The sequence below is a fragment of the Quercus robur genome, chromosome 8 (genome assembly GCF_932294415.1).
Source record: "Quercus robur chromosome 8, dhQueRobu3.1, whole genome shotgun sequence".
Lineage (NCBI taxonomy): Eukaryota > Viridiplantae > Streptophyta > Magnoliopsida > Fagales > Fagaceae > Quercus > Quercus robur.
In genome coordinates, this window is record NC_065541.1 from 62,561,038 (window position 1) to 62,581,593 (window position 20,556).

At 34.4% G+C, this 20,556-nt stretch overlaps 1 protein-coding gene across 1 annotated transcript; it reads right to left on the minus strand.

Moving 5' to 3' along the window:
• Positions 1 to 12,770: 12,770 nt before the first annotated feature.
• On the minus strand, positions 12,771 to 15,339 carry LOC126697549 (L-type lectin-domain containing receptor kinase S.4-like). The gene has a single exon (XM_050394587.1). It carries the CDS (start codon positions 15,099 to 15,101, stop codon positions 13,005 to 13,007), a length of 2,097 nt encoding a protein of 698 aa, XP_050250544.1. The 5' UTR covers positions 15,102 to 15,339; the 3' UTR covers positions 12,771 to 13,004.
• Positions 15,340 to 20,556: the final 5,217 nt, after the last annotated feature.

Consider the following 20,556-nt stretch of genomic DNA (forward strand, 5'->3'; position numbering starts at 1 on the left):
CTATTAGAGAACATTTTTTTTTTTTTTTTGGTTATGATTAATATGGTTTCTATAGTTAGAGTTTGATTAGTTTTAAATTTAAATTTAGTACTATGATTGTATTTAATTATTGATTTAATTTTTTAAGTGAATTTAACGATTTATTTTACTACATTGTAAAGTTTTTAATGTTCTCCACATGATAATCTCTATTTTATTTTTTATTTATCCTTACAACTTCTTTGTTTTCCAATCAACGGTTACTAATTGACGCTTGATTTTTTTTCTTTATCTACTATTTATTACTTTGTATTGTTTTTTTCTTTACCATCTCTCTCTCTCTCTCTCTCTCTCTCTCTCTCTCTCTCTCTCTCTCTCTCTCTCTCTCTCTCTCTCTCTCTCCATTGGCAACCTATCGTTATCCCAAATTTGATGATGATTCTATGACATTAAATATGCATTATTAGTTTTTAATTTAGTGTTTCTAACTTGATTTGTTTTGTATTTCATTTTTCCTTTGATGCATTGGGTGTGAGAGTGAGTGTTTCCCTAGCATTACTTTATTTAATAAGGACAATTTTATTTATTTAATTTAGGCAAAATATTATATTTAAAATTTTTTAAAATTAAAAAGGAGAGGAAATATAAATAATCTAATGATATATATGGGAGATGTGGCTGAATTTAAATGTTGAATAAAATTATATGAGAAAAAAAAGTAAAAATAAAATATATAATAGTAAACACTAACTTAACCAAATCATTCTATGTAATATAATAATAGTATATTCTTATATACTATCTTTAATTCTTTATAATGCAATATGATAACATTTAACAATCAAAGTGATAAAAAATAAAAAAAACTTAAAACACAAAACTAAATTTCATCAACCAAAATAGAATTTTAAAGACTACAACACTTTATCAAGCTAAAATAGAGATGCAAGAAAAATAAAAATAAGGGGTAATTGCACTTTACTCACCTGTGGTTTGGCCCGTTTTAATGGTGCCCACCCGTGGTTTAAAAGTTATCACTTAACCTACCTGAGGTGGCCTTCGTTAGACCCCCGTTACCCACCTCTGCCCTTTCCGTTAGAAAATCCCTTTTACTATATAAGCCAAAATTAGAACCCAATTAGAATCCTTAAAAAAAGGAACGAGCTCTCTCTCTCTCTCTCTACCTTAGAACCCTTAAAAATCCCCAAACCCATAATCCCTTTCTCTCTTCACTTAGATTGCCAAAGTGAAATCTGAACACTTGCAAGCAACCTCATATATAAAGCAACTTGATCCTTTTGTGTGTTATATTTTATTGAACTCAAGCACCAATTGATTTCTGTGTAATCGCAATTCAAACCCATAAAGTTTGTTTCCTTAGACTTTCAAAAATAAAAATTTCACAATATTTAACACCAATTGCGGAATTAAAAGAATAAAGAAGAAATTATATTAATATGTTTTTTTTTTTTTTTGCTGAATTATATTAATGGGTATAGTCAATACCATGATAAAACATCACATGCTATGAATGAATGAATAATGAATAAATTCAATAAAACACCTAGACCCAAAAAAACATAGAACCCAAATCTAGCAGATCCAGTAGCGAACCCAGATCCAAAACGACAGCGAACCCAAATCCAGCAGATCTAGTAGTGAACCCAGATCTAGCAAATCCAGCAGCGAACTTGGATCCAAAACGGCAGCTAACCCAGATCCAGCAGATCCGGCAACGAACCCAACTTTGTCCAAAACGGCGCCACTTTGAGCCAGTTCAGGAGCTTCGGCAAGTGTACTAATCGAAGATGGAGGACTCATAGGAGCCTTAGAAGAAGTTGGAGGAGGAGATGGAGGAGAGTTCACCATTGCTGGAGACGGAGCAGGCACTGGAGTCTTTCTAACTGTAGGCAACAGTGTTGAAGCTTTAGGAGTAGGTGCTTGTGTTGGCGACTTTGAAATCTGAAAATTTGTGTGCTTTGACGCCAAGACCTGAGACTTGCTTGCTTGCAATTCTCTCTCTGCTAGCAATCATTTTTTTTTTTTTTTTTTGGTGTGGTGAACACAGGTTGATAAAATTAGGGATTTACTCTTGTTTGGTTGGTGAGAAAATTTATAGGAAAGGAAAACCCAAGCTTCAATACACCTCCTTGCTTGCAAGTATTCAGATTTCACTTTGGCAATCTAAGTGAAGAGAGAAAGGGATTATGGGTTTTGGGATTTTTAAGGGTTCTAGAGAGAGGGAGAGAGCTCGATCATTTTTTTTAGGGTTCTAATTAGGTTCTAATTTTGGCTTATATAGTAAAAGAGATTTTCTAATGGAAAGGGCAGAGGTGGGTAACGGGGGTCTAACGGAGGCCACCTCAGGTGGGTTAAGTGATAACTTTTAAACCACAAGTGGACACTATTAAAACGGGCAAAACCACAGGTGGATAAAGTGCAATTTCTCCTAAAAATAAAATCCACCAAAAAATTGAGGGAGAAAGAGTGGGAAGTAACCCATTTTTTGTGAGAGAAAATTATGTAAAGAATAGAAGAGTGAATGAAAAATTTATACTAAGAGAATGATAATAAAAAGAAACAAAATAAAGAAAGATAAAAGGAAAGAGGAAGAGTGATATCAAGGTAGAATGTTTAGGGAGATGAAAAGGTAAAGGGAATGAGAAAGGTTGGAGAAAGTGTAAATGTTAAAAAATGAGTACAATTTGATGAGCACAATTTTCTTTTATTTGAATTTAAGAAAAATATTACATTTTTTTTTTATTTTTTAAAACAAAAAAAGAGAGAAAATAATAATAATTTAATGATAAGGAGGATGTGTTTGAATTTGAATATTGAATAAAATAAGATGAGAAGGAAAAAAAAAAGATATAACAATAAATACTAAATTATCCAAATTATGCTATGTAATGGAATACTATTATTTTTTTATCCACTATCTTTAATTTATTATAACGTAATTGGATAAATTTTAACGATTAAAGAGAAATAATAATAATTGTAGGGATAGGGGCCCAAAATTGTATATTGGGCCTTGAGTTTTGGTCGAGAACGAATAAACAATAGTAAGGGTGTTAAGTTCAGAGTTCTATAAGTAACATGCAAGTGGAAATGTTGGGGAAGGTGGTCTAAGGAGGATTGTCTCCTTGGATAAATGAAACACGGATCAAACATATATTCTATCACTCAGAGTGACCTTCCAGGAAATTCCACTAAGAAGGACGTGTGTTATGAACGTACTAGAAGAAGGGGAGCAAGGAAATATCTAAGGAAAAGCTGCTGCCACCGCATTGAATGCTCTGTAGCTAACTTTCTAATCGCATTTATGTGGAGAAGACTCCTGAACAGTACTACCTTGGCTGCCACAACTCACAAAAGGCCAGAGAGGGTGTCTGATGGGACAAACACTTAAGTAGTGGCTCAAACGATCAAGAAGTGAAGGATCAAGATCGTCCAAAAGGAATTATATAATGTAAGAGATCCTCCATGGATAGGGGATCAAAAAAATCACAAGAGAAACACTGTAGCAATCAAGAATCAATTCTATAATCAAATTTGTAGGGATTATATAAGAATTGATCTCCTCGGACTATGCCGAGGACAATTATCTCTAATTTAATTCAATCTATTTCTCTCTCTTTGTCAACTGAGCCCACTTTATTTGTGATTCAACTCATTTTAACCCAGTTTTCCAACCCACTCTTTACAAATTCAATATTTCAGGTTTTTTGGAACTAGGTCCATCTATTGTCTGGGTTAGGAACTCAAATCCGGTCCTTACAATAATAATAATAATAACTTAAAACACAAAACTAAATCATATCAACCTAAATTAGAGTTCTAAAAAACACACAAATTTATTAACCTAAAGTGGAGATGCAATAAAAATAAAAATCCACCAAAACATTGAGAGAGAGAGAGAGAGAGAGAGAGAGAGAGAGAGAGAGAGAGAGAGAGATAACTATGCAAAGAATGGAAGAGAGAATGACAAATTTATAGTAAGAGAGAGTGGATAAGAAGAGACAAATAAAGGAAGATGAAGGGAAGGATGAATAGTGATATTAAAGTAGATGGTAGTGGAAAAATGAAAAGATAAGGGAAGAAGAAAGATTGAAGAAAGTGTAAATATTTTATAAAAAAAATGAATGTCAAAAAAAATTATAGGAAAATTGGAAATAAAAAGGATATATATATATTGTGGGGGGTTAAAAGACCAGGAAGCCCATGTCAATATCTACATTGGGCCAAGGGTCCAGTCCAAGGAAGAACCCCTCCTCGGCCATGGGAAGAACCCTCCTCGGCCATGGATGTAGCCGAGGACAAAGGGAGCAGCCTACTACTGGGAGTGACACTCCGGGTCATTCCATGGAATAGGGTAAGTACTAAAATAGAAAAGGACAACGGGAAGAATGGAAATATCTAAGAGAAAGTTGCCATTATTGCATTCAGTACCTCGTACCTGACATAGCCATGCCTTTGTGCCTTTACAACCACTCCCAACAACTTTGGGGATGGGCGGATGGGACAAATAGTAGCGCTATGAATCTAAAAATCTATGGGAGGGAAAGGGGATATAAATAGGATGAAATGGGAGGCAATGGGGGGAACTCTGGAACACCTATCACTCAACGCATACTAGAAAAAGCTCCTCGGATTGTGCTGAGGACCAACCTTCCTTGATAAACTCAGTTCATCTTTGCTTGATCGTGACAAACACCATATTAACTATTATCCATGCACTGAGGCCTAGCTCTTCGACCCACTCTCTACAAATTTATTGCACTGGGTTCACTAGTCTAAGATGCCATACATTTTGGGTTTAGGCTGAAAAACGTGACCCTACAATTGGCGCCGTCTGTGGGAAGAGCTAGTGTGTTAGCGAATGCAATGGTTAATCATGGTGGGATTAAGCTCCTATCAGTAAGAGTCCCTCGAGAAGACCATTTTGGTGGTGGTGCAAGCTGCACGAAAGCTTTCCCATTATTTCTAAGAACACACCGTCGTTGTCATAACTCAGCTTCCGCTTAGGTCTACACTTTGAAGTACTGATTACGCAAGAAGGATCGCTAAACGGAACACAGTTCTAGGGGCTTCTGACGTCAAGTATGTGCCCCGTGCACTTGTCAAGGGGCTAATTCTCGCGGGTCTAGTAGTCCGGTTTGCTGAATTCCCTTTGGAGAAAGAAGCCGAGGGCCAAAGCAGAACCTTCTGAAGCGGTTAAACAGAACCTTAGCTATGTTGGGTCCTCAGGCCTCCTGCTTTGGGGAAATTAACACGTACCAGAATCTTCTGAAGCGTTTAAACAGAACCTTAGCTATGTCGGGTCCTCGGACCTCCTGCTTTGGGGATATTAAAAGCACTAGAATCTTGTGAAGCGGTTAAATAGAACCTTAGCTATGTCAGGTCCTTAGACCTCCTGTTTTGGGGAAATTAACACGCACTCAAACCTTATGAAGCGGTTAAACAGAACCTTAGCTATGATGGGTCCTCGGACCTCCTGCTTTGGAGAAATTAACACGCACCAGAATCTTTTGAAGCGGTTAAACAGAACTTTAGCTATGTCGGGTCCTCAGACCTTCTGCTTTGGGGAAATTGACACGCACCAGAATCTTGTGAAGCAGTTAAACAGAACCTTAACTATGACGGGTCCTCGGACCTCCTGCTTTAGGGAAATTAACACGCACCAGAATCTTTTGAAGCGGTTAAACAGAACCTTAGCTATGTCAGGTCCTTGGACCTCCTGCTTTGGAGAAATTAACACGCACTGGAATCTTGTGAAGTGATTAAACAGAACCTTAGCTATGACGGGTCCTCGGACCTCCTGCTTTGGGGAAATTAACATGCACCAGAATCTTGTGAAGCGGTTAAACAGAACCTTAACTATGTCGGGTCCTCGGACCTCCTACTTTGAGGAAATTAACACGCACTCAAACTTTATGAAGCGGTTAAACAGAACCTTAGCTATGACAGGTCCTCGGACCTCCTGCTTTAGGGAAATTAACACGCACCAGAATCTTCCGAAGCGGTTAAACATAACCTTAGCTATGTCGGATCCTTGGACCTCCTGCTTTGGGGAAATTAACACGCACCAGAATCGAAGCGGTTAAACAGAACCTTAGTTATGACAGGTCCTCGGACCTCCTGCTTTGAGGAAATTAACACGCACCAGAATCTTGTGAAGCGGTTAAATAGAACCTTAGCTATGTCGGGTCCTCGGACCTCCTGCTTTTAGGAAATTAACACACACTAGAATCTTTTGAAGCGGTTAAACAGAACCTTAGCTATGTCGGGTCCTCGGACCTCCTACTTTGGGGAAATTAACACGCACCAGAATCTTTTGAAGCGGTTAAATAGAACCTTAGCTATGTCGGGTCCTCGGATCTCCTGCTCTGGGGAAATTAACGCACACTGACAACTTTCTAAATGATTAAGTGCTAGATAGAATCAAGGTTTTGCATGGTTCTCGGACTCAAACCTATGGGGAAACTAGTTACTTCAAAAAAGAACCTAAGTACTAGACAGAACCAAGATCTTGCATGGTTCTCGGACTCAAACCTATGGGGAAACTAGTTACTTCAAAGAAGAACCTAAGTACTAGACAGAACCAAGGTCTTGCATGGTTCTCGGATTCAAACTTATGGAGAAACTAGTCAGAACTAAGGTCTTGCATGGTCCTCGGACTCAAATCTATGGGGAAATTAGTTACTTCAAAGAAGAATCTAAGTACTAGACAGAACCAAGGTCTTGCATGGTCCTCGGATTCAAACCTATGGGGAAACTAGTTACTTCAAAGAAGAATCTAATGTTAGACAGAACCAAAGTTTTGCATGGTCCTCGAACTCAAACCTATGGGGAAACTAGTTACTTTAAAGAAGAACCTAAGTGCTAGACAGAACCAAGGTCTTGCATGATCCTCGGACTTTCTGCTTTGTAGAAGCTAACACACGCTGACAACTTTCTAAGTGTTTAAACTAAATTCAATCATGCCTCGGTCCTCGGACTAGACACTTAAGGGAAGCTAACGCTATAAACATCATCGTAAATGTTGAAAAGAACCTTAGTGCTCGGTGACCCCCTCGGACTGTTCACTTTAAATTACACGTCCTTTGGCGGTTGCGCTATTCGCAATGTAGAGCATGCGGTTATTTTCCTGATTAGTCCTATATAGTTAACTTATTTAAAGTTAGAGGTGGTGCACCCATCAGTTTTGATAAATTCAAGGTGACAACTCTTTACCATCAATGGCATTAATTCTAAGTACTATTCGAAAGAAAAGATACCAACACACCCATTCATAAAACGATTATTGCAAAAAAGGAAAGCAATCGAGCAAGTATGGATGATACCGGTGATGGGAGAGAAGAAGAAGCAGAGACGCTAGATCCACAATCTTGTTCTAGCAGCAATCGAGCAAATATGGACGGTGCTGGCGATGGGAGAGAAGAAGAAGTAAAGACACCAGATCCACAATCTTGCTCTAGCAGTAATCGAGCAAGTATGGATGGTATCGGCAATGAGAAATCCAAATCCGCACACGCATGACACACGACACCGGATGAAATCCAAATTTTGTCGCACCAAAAATCTGATGCGACCTACACTTGCTTCGGATTTTGGTTGAAGGAAAAGCGACCTCTTTTTTGTCCGGTCGAAAGGGGGAAATATCTTTGGCCTTTGCTTCCCTTGCCTTAACTTTGTCATTCTGAATCTTGGTGACACCCATGGCTTCTGAAGAGGGCTTAGTTGCTTCACTCTCATCCTTATCCTTGACCATTTCACTCGTTAAATCTCAATCACCACCTTGGTGGGGCCCTTAGGAACATTCGAAGAGTTAAGAGCCTGAAACTCCCGTAGGACTCAAGGATCTGCGAATGAAGAGGAACGATCCCCCTCCCATGCGCCTTATATAGGAGGCAAACCTGGTGGCAATAAATTCGCCCAAATCTCCAAGAAAGAATTACAAGCAAGATAAATCTCACTCAATTTTCAAAGCAGTTTTCAGCCGTTGGATTTACGTCATCTCGTAAGAAGACCTTAATAAAAGCGCGCCTCGTGTACCGAAACGACAGGAACACGACTTGGATAAACTAAAAGAATGTCTCACAAGTAGGCATAGTGCAAAACGGGCGCGAGAGGACAATCATCATATCGAGATCCTCATTTCCTCCCATAGGGAAGAAAAGAAGAATCTCGAGGGGCTATTGTGGAGGGTAAAAGAGCAGGAAGTCCATGTCAATATTTACATTGGGCCAAGGGCCCAGTCCAAGGAAGAACCCCTCCTCGGCCATGGGAAGAACCCTCCTTAGCCATGGATGTAGCCGAGGACAAAGGGATCAGCCTACTACTGGGAGTGACACTCTGGGTCATTCCATGAAATAGGGTAAGTACTAAAACAGAAAATGACAACGGGAAGAATGAAAATATCTAAGGGAAAGTTGCCATTATTACATTCAGTGCCCCATACCTGACATAGCCATGCCTCTGTGCCTTTACAACCACTCCCAACAACTTTGGGGATGGGCAGATGGGACAAGTAGCAGCGCTGTGAATCTAAAAATCTATGGGAGGGAAAGGGGATATAAATAGGATGGAATGGGAGGCAATGGGGGGGACTCTGGAACTCCTATCACTCTACGCATACTAGAAAAAGCTCCTCAGATTGTGCCGAGGACCAACCTTCTTTGATAAACTCAGTTCATCTTTGCTTGATTGTGACAAACACCATATTAACTGTTATTCATGTACTGAGGCCTAGCTCTTCAACCCATTCTCTACAAATTTATTGTATTGGGTTCACTGGTCCAAGATCCCATACATTTTGGGCTTGGGCTGAAAAATGTGACCCTACATCTATATATATATATATATATATATATAGATGTTAAAACCGACAAAGATAAATATGTAAAGTTAATAATTTATTTATATATTTTTCTGTTAAGAAAAAGAATAAAAATTATGTGGTAAATGATGTGGCAATGAGGTGATGCAACAAGAGCTCAGCAGTAATAAATACTACGCTTCTTATGCAATTTCTACTACTACTAGAGAACATTTTTTTTTTTTGTTATGATTAATATGGTTTCCATATTTAGAGTTTGATTAGTTTTAAATTTAAATTTAGTACTATGATTGTATTTCATTATTGATTTAATTTTTTAAGTGAATTTAACGGTTTATTTTACTACATTGTAAAGTTTTTAATGTTCTCCACACGATAATCTCTATTTTATTTTTTACTTATCCTTACAACCTCTTTGTTTTCCAATCAACAGTTACTAATTGTCGCTTGATTTTTTTTTTATCTACTCTTTATTACTTTGTATTGTTTTTTTTTTCTTTACCATCTCTCTCTCTCTCTCTCTCTCTCTCTCTCTCTCTCTCTCTCTCTCTCTCTCTCTCTCTCTCTCTCTCTCTCTCTCTCTCTCTCTCTCTCTCTCTCTCTCTCTCTCTCTCCATTGACAACCTATCGTTACCCAAAATTTGATGATGATTCTATGACATTAAATATGCATTATTAGTTTTTAAATTTTTTTTTTTAATTTAGTGTTTCTAACTTGATTTGTTTTGTATTTCATTTTTCCTTTGATGCATTGAGTGTGAGAATGAGTGTTTCACTAGGATTACTTCATTTAATAAGGACAATTTTATTTATTTAATTTAGGCAAAATATTATATTTAAAATTTTTTAAAATTAAAAAGGAGCGGAAATATAAATAATTTAATGATATATAAGGGGATGTGGCTGAATTTAAATGTTGAATAAAATTATATGAGAAAAAATTAAAAATAAAATATATAACAGTAAACACTAAAAATAAAATATATAACAGTAAACACTAACTTATCCAAATCATTCTATGTAATATAATAATAGTATATTCTTATATACTATCTTTAATTCTTCATAATGCAATATGATAACATTTAACAATCAAAGTGATAAAAAAAAAAAAAAAAAACTTAAAACACAAAACTAAATTTCATCAACCAAAATAGAATTCTAAAGACTACAACACTTTATCAAGCTAAAATAGAGATGCAAGAAAAATAAAAATAAAATCCACCAAAAAATTGAGGGAGAAAGAGTGGGAAATAACCAATTTTTTGTGAGATAAAATTATGTAAAGAATAGAAGAGAGAATGAAAAATTTATATTAAGAGAATAATAATAAAAAGAAATAAAATAAAGAAAGATAAAAGAAAAGAGGAAGAGTGATATAGGTAGAATGTTTAGGGAGATGAAAATGTAAAGGGAATGAGAAAGGTTGGAGAAAGTGTAAATGTTAAAAAAATGAGTACAATTTGATGAGCACAATTTTCTTTTATTTGAATTTAAGAAAAATATTACATTTTTTATTTTTTAAAACAAAAAGAGAGAGAAAATATCAATAATTTAATGATAAGGAGGATGTGTTTGAATTTTAATATTGAATAAAATAAGATGAGAAAAAAAAAAGAAAAATTAAAAGATATAACAATAAACACTAAATTATCCAAATTATGCTATGTAATGGAATGCTATTATATTTTTATCTACTATCTTTAATTTTTTATAACATAATTGGATAAAATTTAACGATGAAAGAGAAATAATAATAATAATAATAATAACTTAAAACACAAAATTAAATCATATCAACCTAAATTAGAGTTCTAAAAAATACAAAAATTTATTAATCTAAAGTGGAGATGCAATAAAAATAAAAATCAACCAAAACATTGAGAGAGAGAGAGAGAGAGAGAGAGAGAGAGAGAGAGAGAGAGAGAGAGAGAGAGAGGGAGGGAGAGAGAACCTTTTTTATGAGAGATAACTTTGTAAAGAGTGGAAGAGAGAATGACATATTTATAATAAAAGGGAGTGAATAAGAAGAGGCAAATAAAGGAAGATGAAGGGTGATATTAAAGTAGAGGGTAGTGAGAAGATGAAAAGGTAAGGGAAGAAGAAAGATTGAAAAAAGTGTAAATATTTTTTTTTTTTAAAAGTGAATGTCAAAAACTATTATAGGAAAATTGGAAATAAAAAGGATATATATATGTTAAAACCGACAAAGATGAATATGTAAAGTTAATAATTTTTTTTAATATATTTTTTTGTTAAAAAAATAAAAAAAGAATAATAATTATGTGGCAAATGATGTGACAATGAGATGATGCAATAAGAGTTCAGCAGCAATAAATATTACACTTCAGTTTTTAGTAATATATAGATGACCTATAAATGAACGAGACCATTTCTTCCCAATTACAGCCTTGACAAACGTAACAAAAGCTTGGAAAATTTTCTGCAGGCCAAGGATCAATCACAAGAAGAAAACCAAACCAGAGGATATAATTCTATTTCAGTAAAGGTTAGATAATGATATTATTGACTGTCCCAAATCCATAGAGCAAGTGCTTATCTAGTTGTCCTTCCACTTTCACCAATTTCCTGGAAATGTCCGTATAGAACATGTGTATTGTGTAGGAAACTCTATCTTCATTTCTAGCTACCTGTTGGGTCATACTCGTACGTTTCCATAGCATCAATACAACCTCCAGATTGAAAATATTGATCTACTTCATTAATAGAACATGAATATTCAAGATTCCTTTGGTAAAAAAAAAAAAGTCAGAAAATAATGCAATAGGTAGGTGGTGTTTCTATGGCTGAATTACCTTTACCTTACGTTACCATGGCCTTTGTCGTTTTCTTTTTGGCAGCAAAAGAAGACAGTCTATACGACAAATCTGAAAACATGAGTCGTGACATCCTCAAGCACGCTTTGATAGCTACCTAATCAGCTGTTCTATTATAACTAAATGTCGACCTAAATAGACTTCACACTTTTGAAAAAAAAAAAAATCTAGCTATATTTCGATGATGTGATTTTCACCGACACTTTGGCACCTGTTAGCCCTTAATACAATGTCATTTCAGTTTTGCTTATTTGGGTATGTTTAATTTTAAGGTGTAACTAATTTTATTATGATTTCAAAGCAAAATAAGCTAATGAATATATCATCATCCATGCAAGCACAAAAAAGAAGCCCTGGAAAATGGTTTTCCTCGACTCAGTTTCACGCACATTTTTTTTATGATTATAATTCAATAGGTTGGAGTACGGAGATTTGAATCTTGGATGTCTATGTTAAAAACATCACAATATGCTAGTTGATCAACAATACTTTTTACTATCTCTCCCTACCATACCAAATTACCAATGTCTACTTATCACTTCCTCTTTAATGTCAAAGGCCACATCCTCTTGCACTGAGATCAGAATTCATAGCTCTTGGTAGTGTCAAATTCGTCTACAAATATATGGTTAAAGAAAACTTCTACAAGTTTCTGGTATTGAGTATAAAGGTACTGAGCTAATTAAGACCAGCTCCAGGAAGCTTCAGATATATATCCGGGGATTACAGCAAAAGCAAACGCGGTGGAGAAGCTGTGTGCTATGATACTGCTCTTGAATCGGATTGCATGTGACTTCTTTTGTCTTTTTATAAACTGGACATAACTAATAAATGGGGCCTAGTACTTGTGTCCTTCATTTGTTAGCCAAATTATTTATTAAGCTAGCGCTCTATTTAATTTAGAATGAGAAAGCAGAAATGATTATTGAAGGCAACCGCACGCAACTACACGCCAATTGAGCCAACCTAAAAGCTTAATACTACAGCAGGATCAAACTTGATTATCACTGAACATTATTTCCACTATGCTTCTTTTAGTTTTCTTTTTTCCTAGGGAACTACCTAGAATATTGAATAAAGAATAGCGAATAAACTTAGCAAAAGAAAGAAAATAAAAAAGAATGGCAACTACCATTATTGAAATTAGAAAATAGCTTTGGCACAAGCTCAACCTGACACTCATTCTTAGTATGTAAATGGTGCTGATGCATCTACGAGGAGATGTGGATAACTAGACTAGACTAGTAACATGTTTGCAGTGACATTTACAGTGAATCTTTTCAATGGTAACTACAAGAAGAAAATTGGAAAGAAAATTAGACAAGAATTGTAACTCTATAACATGGCTACCTCCCATTGTCTTTGTTAGAAAGGGGAAGAGGTGAAGTAAAAGCTGCTTGAATATCAGCATCTTCATCATTCCCAACTGAAGACCAAGTACTTCCCTTCTCAAAACATGAAGATGTAGTAGGAAACGATTGAAAGTAGAAATCCTCAAACCCTCGGGCACCCTTTGTACTGTAATGTGCATTTGGGGCTGCCACTTCCTCAGGCAACACTAAATCTCCCTCTAAGTACCTCACCACATGCTTCATTGTGGGGCGTGCCTCCACTATATCATTTGAACAAAATAAAGCCAGTTTGAGCACCAAAACAGCTTCAACTTCATCAAACATACCCTCCAATTTTGTGTCCACAACTTCAAGAGCAGCTCCAACTCTCCACTTTTCCCACACCCAATCCACCAACATGAGCCCCTCAGGCAATCCTTTAGAGTTAATGGGTCTTTTACCACACACCACTTCTAGCATCAAAGCACCAAAGGCAAACACATCTGAGCTTGTTGTAGGCTTGCCTGTGCGTGTGAGCTCAGGTGCTAAATAACCCAAAGTACCAACCACCCTTGTGGTACTTGGGTTTGAGCCATGCTCATATAGCTTAGCAAGACCAAAATCACTCAGCCTTCCATTAAACTCAGAATCCAATAACACATTGCCTGCTTTGATGTCTCTATGAACCACAGTTTGTTCCCACTCCTCATGTAAATATAAAAGCCCCGAAGCAACCCCTTTGATGATGTTGAACCTTTGCTCCCAGCTCAGAATTGCTTTAGGCTCTTCAAATAGGTACTTGTCCAAGCTTCCATTAGGCATGAATTCATACACAAGTAATAGATCAGCTTGTCGACGACACCAACCCAATAATTGAACCAGATTTCGATGACGAAGTCGACCAATACTAGCAACCTCGGACACAAATTCTTGCAAACCCTGTTTTGAATCATGGGAAACACGCTTTACAGCAATTTGGGTGTCTGAATTTGGCAGAGTTCCTTTATAAACTCGACCAAATCCACCAAACCCAAGTATCTCTTTATCTCCAAAACCATTTGTTGCCTTTTCCAGCTCCTTGTAAGAATATCTATGTGGTCCAATATCAAGCTCCCAGGCTTCAACCCCATCAGCCTTCTGGATTTTTCGGAAGCAGTAAAAAGCCAAACCAATGACCAAAGTCACAACCAAAGCTCCAGAGACTGAGACACCAACAATTATGCCTGTGTGGTTCTTTTTAGGCACAGATGGGAGATTAGGCAGTTTATCTAAATAGAGATTTTTAGATTCTCCATTATTGACAACAAAGCTCCAGCCTAAGATATAGTGGGAGCTGGCAGTTGAACCAGTTGAAGCAGAAAACCCAACGTACATGGAATCAAGAAGAATTGTCGAAAGGTCTACAGTATAGTTTAAAAGTACAGACCTGGGTTGAGCTGACTGAGTCGAAACCTTTATTTCTAATAGATTTATTGAAGCATCATATTGGATCCATGCTTGAATTACCTTACCACTCTGCAGATTAAGGACTGCCTTATTCGTATTACTACCCATGAATTGCACGACCCCAATAGATTTCTTCGAGACCACGCCATTGAAGTCGATGCCAACATGATTACTATCGATATCACCAAACTGAGGGTCCAAGACAGTGTCGAATTCGACCGCAAACACGTTGTTCGAGATGTTCCCATTGTTGGTGGGGTTGAATAACCCCAGATAAGGCCCAGAAACTCCCCCAGAAAGATCACTTGTTGGAGATATTGTGAAAGCGAGGCCATCTCCACCTCGTTTTCCATGCTCATCGATTATAGCAAAAGCGAACGAGGTCGAAAAGGACATGACTTTGCCACTGGACAAGTTCTTGAACTGGATCGGGTTTTTGTAAAACGCGTGCCCAACAGCTTGACTCGTTTGGTTTGTGAGACAAAGTAAGCCACTGTTGTCGATCGCTGCAAAGCCGCTTAAGCTCATGTTGTTGCGTCGAGGTGCGGCGAACCCGTCAGTGAAGCCATCCAATAGTTCTCCACCTTTGTCAAGGTCAGGCTTTACTTGGTGTAGGAGAAGAAGGAAGACAGCCCAGAAGGTAAAGATGAGTAGTTGAGCTGCCATAAGAGTGAAAATTGAATTGAGCCGTGTGATCCCCAGGTAGTTCACGAGCTTATATATATGTGTAGACCATAATCCGAGGAAATTTATTTATAGCTGGCAAGTGTGGACATGTTTGAGAAATTCTCTTCTTGATTTGTATTTTTGGATTTTTATTTTTTATTTTTTGGGATTAACAAAGAGAATGACAAAAGAATGGGGAGGAGCTTATGTGGTGTTGTGTTGCAGAAAATGAGTGCCGTATTTGATTCCACATGCGAATTCAGAATTTTTTTTTTTTTTTTTGAGAAACCGAATTCAGACTTTAATTGGAATTTTTTAAGTTCGAAACTCCCACTAAAGATCAATAGTAAATGATAGCTAGGTACAAACTTGGTTCCAATAATTTGTTGACACATCACTTAAATTTAAAAGGAGATAATCATTTCCACTCCTTTATTTATGGGGTCCTTGAGTAAGAGAAATTCATAATTCTCTTTTAATAGCATTCTTATCAACTCTCTCATAAAAATGTCATTTGACATACAAAAAATCTACTTTATCATTTTAGTACATTATTTTATAATATTCCATTTAATAGATGTTTTATTCTTCAATTCTATACATTAAAATAATATTTACTACACATTAAAATAATATATTTACCCAAAACCCAGCAAATATACAAATGCACAGCCAGTGGCAGTCACCACCACCCAAGAACCAACAGCCACCGCTACAACCACTGCCATAGCAACAACCACCGCCACAAAGTACAACTATAATCACCGGATCCTCCAACAAATTCCAAATCCAAAAACCTCAACAAAATAAAAATAAAAAACTCAAAATCTTCAACAAAACCCCAACCCAACAGATCAAACAATGACCAAACTCAACCAACCATCGGTGGCGAGAGCTGTGGAGGATGACGAACAAAGATCAGTGATTGTGGAGGACGACGAGCAAAGATCGGCAACTGCCCCTGGGCGAGCAGAGCTTCAGATTGACGAACAGAGGTTCAGATTGGTGAGCTTCAATTGACGAGTTCTGCTTCAGATCGGAATCGCCTTCTTCTTCATGACAGGAAAAGAAAGAGAGAGAGATAGTGACAGGAAAAGAGAGAGAGAGAGAGAGAGAGAGAGAGAGAGAGAGAGAGGCACAGAGATGATAATACCGAAATGCAGAGAGAGAGGAAGAGAGTGAGAGATAAAAAAAATGAAAGTGAGAAAGAAATAGGGAGCAACGGAGAGATGGAGACTAGAGAGGAAAAAGAGAGAGCTGTATTGCAGACGGAGAGAGATATGTGTTGGGAGGAGAGAGAAAAGTAAATAAAATAATCAAAAGAATTATAGCATTTTTGTCCGTACGCTCTCATATTTGAGAGCATACTGTAGCATGTCTCATAATTTTGAGACATTTAGCACACCTCATGAGGGGCTGTTTTTGGTGTTTGGTGTGCCAAATGCCAAATATTTGGCATTTGACACACCTGATGAGAATGCTCTAAACTATAAAATCAATCAATATTTTTGGTTTTCTCTCCTTAACTATTAAAAATAAGCAAATATCCACCTTTTTGTTCCTAGAATATTCCATGATAAAATTACTAAAATACACTTGATGAGGGAAATGCAAGTAACCCCATAGTTAAAGGGAGAATTACAAATACATGTGCCAAATTTTATTAATATTCCAAATTCAATTTTTCACAATTCCAATCTCAAAACTTTTTTATAAAAATTAAATTTTAACTTTCTTAATGTAATCAAGAAAAAAAAAATTCTTAACATGATATATTATATTTATAGTAATACCTCCCAATGAAAAAAAAAAAAAAAAAAAATATATATATATATATATATATATACACCTTTTAAGGTCATTTACAATCAAGTAACCCTTTGATAATTAAAAATAAAATCTAACATTGGAAAAATAAAGATTGATACTTTTAAGTTAATTCAAAATAAAAACACCATACACTATCTTTTAAAAAATCAAGACATGTATATATTATTAATCTAGATTAATAATATTATTGATAATGAATCAAGAATGATGTTAGAGACATTATAAAATTTATTGTATATATAAGACTTCTACATTGATTTTGTCAATCACTAAAAAATTAGCTTAGATATTTATTTATTTATATTGAAGTGGCTCCAATTATATTCATATATTGTCATGTCAATTCAAATTTAGTAAAACTAGTGGTAACTTTAGAATTTTCTATGAATTAATGGTCACATGCCTAACAATAGAACACTTGACAATAAAGTACATGCAAGATAAAAAAAATCAACCTTTTTGGAACCAGTCTTATAACATCTTTAATGCTTAAGTTAGTGGCTTTATTTTAAGAATCAAAATATTTCGTCAGATTTAACCGAGAAAGTAATGGAATAGGAATATTTGCTCATTTTGAAAAGATAAAGGAAAAAAATTGGATAAAATAAACCTAATGAGGGAATTGCAAATAACCTTGTAGTTAAAGGGAGAATTACAAATGAATGTGTCAAATTTTATTAATATTTAAAATTCAAAATTTTCACAATTCCAATCTCAAAACTTTTTTATAAAAAATAACTTTTAACTTTCTTAATATAGTCAAGAAAAAAAAAAAAAACTTAACATGATACATTATATTTATAACAATATCTCTTAATCAATGTGTCAAATTAAATATATATATATATATATATACATACATATAATTTAAATAATCCTTTACAATACTATATACTTTTAAGTTCATTTACAATCAAGTAACCCTTTGATAATTAGAAATGAAATATAAGATAGGAAAATAAACATTGATACTTTAGAGACATTATAAAAAATATTTTTTTATATATAAGACTTCTAAACTGATGTTTTCAATCACTAAAAAATAACTTAGATGTTTATTTATTAAATATTGAAGTGGTAAAACTAGTGGTAACTTAAGAATTTTCTATGAATTAATAGTCACATGCGCCTAACAATAGATCACTTGACAATAAAGTACCTGCAAGATACAAAAATCAACCTTTGTGGAACCAGCTGTCTAATTGCTTAAGTTAGTGACCTTATTTTAAGAATAAAAAAAAAAAAATTCCATCAAATTTAACAAATTAAGGAATGGAATTGAGGTATTTGTTCATTATTTTCAAAAGACAGTGGGATTAATTGGTTAGTTTCAAACATAAAAGAGAGGCAAATGATTTTTCCTAAAAATGTTTATTTTCAAACTTTTTATTTTTTTTATTTAATTTCAACTGATGACGTTTACTCTTAAAAATTACTATTTATTATCAGACTAAGATATCAATCGATTTTTTGTATAAACAGGAATTGAATTCTAAATTATTTAATTATTAAAAATTTTACTAGTTAAATTAATTAAAATTCGCTAAAAAAAAAAATAATGTTAATTTTCGAACTCAACTCTCGACATATTGCTTTGTGTAAAAGTCAATTGTAATGGCATTAATGCCCAACCTCTAATTAATTACTCATTGCTTCAACACGTATTGGACAAGGACAACAGTTGTCAGTTATATGTACATTTATATTCTTTTTTTTTTGGTCAGCATGTACATTTATATTCTCCAACCACTTTACCTTCCTTCTTATTATAAGCTAAAAACAATAACTTACATAAAATACCCACACGTTTAAGTGGAGTATCGTGTCTTATAATTAATTGCCTCTCTGCCCACTTGTTGTTTACTTATTCGCAATTGTTAAATTTTCTTCATTTTCTAAATGAGAGCCGTTGATTACAGCAAAGAGCCCTTCCCTTAATTTCTTTCCTCTAAAAGACTCATCAAAATCGATGATGCAACTTCCATTTTTACCTAACTTAGTAGACTTATAAACTAATTTAAACTATTTAATTGATTATAAATAACATATATAAGAGAAAATAATATTAAGACATGAACTTACTATTTAACGTATGGTTTAAACTTTAACCTATAAATTCTTAAGAATACTATGATGATGCATCTTCCACAAAAATAATGATTTTTTTTTTCTTCTTCTTGTATCTGTAATGTTATATTTCAAACATAAACAAAGATTTCAATCATTTGGCTATATAACAATTTATGTAACATATATGAGAGAACATAATATTAAAATTTGAAGTTTAATTTGACAAATTAATATATAAATATTTAAGAATACTATGATGATGTATATGCAATGTTGTATGCCTTTCAAACATAAGCAAAGCTTTTAATCATTTGGCTATAACAATTTATGCAAAATTTAAAATATTTTGTGGCATTTTTTTAATTAACAGCATTGCATACAATGGATTTATAGTTTGAATTTGAAACATTTTTGAATGTGTATAGTCTAATGTAAAACTTCTAGAAGCATAGCTAGAATTAATTTGAAATCAACCCTAAATTATGGGGTTTAAAATGTAATTTACCTTTTATTCTTAATAAGTAATACCAATAGGGGCCATATAACTCTCAATTTAGAGGCTAATGGTTACAAAGATATTTATTACGTAAACGATTAAATATATATATTAATAATTATAACTTATCTTAAAAAAATTAAACTTTTATTAATAAATGATAATTTTTTTTTAATAATTAGTAAGTGATACTTAATCATTTAACAACAGTAACAAACATAAATTATCAACGAAAAAAAAAAAAAAAAAACACTAACAAACCTATTGTTGAAAAGCGAACGACATGATTAATTATTTGTAGATATAATATCAGTATAGGTTACAAAAGATCAACCTAGCTAATATATAGAACATAAGAAGAAGCTTCTATTCCATGCACCGCCTGAATCCACGTAATAAGTATGACGGCTGAGCCTACGTAATATTGTTAACAACTGCCAGCCACATATATATATATATATATATATATATATATAGGGAAATGTTAACCAAAGATGGGTTTAGAAACTATTTTTAGAAACATTTTATTAGTAGAGTGATAAAATAATAAATGCTGTTGACAGTTTTTTATATTTTTTATAAAGGATTTGGTTTAAGTTTAGTGCATCAGTATATTGGACCCAGTCAGATGGTGACACGTGTCATCATTTTAATGGATCCAGTACTATTAGATACTGGACCTAAACCCGACCCTTCTATAAAAGTGGTGTCAAATTTTTCTATTGTGGTTTATTAATAATTGTACTAAGAGCATCCATTCTCAGAAAATGAAAAAAACATTTGACTCCTTTTTTATAGCTTTTTATATTTATCAAAAAAATGATATTAAAATTTTCTAAAATGGTCTATTAACAAATATTTTAAGGGCACTTATTAACATGACCTATATATATATACTCTGGTTTTTTTATCCTCTCAAAAAGCTATTAAGTATTTTCAATGATTTTCTAAAGTATGTTAGTCAAATGACCTTTTTATAGTGGGAAACGGATCAGAAGTATCCAACAACGTGTACAGCTCATGATCTAGTTTAAGTGTTTATTTATGGAATAAATTCTG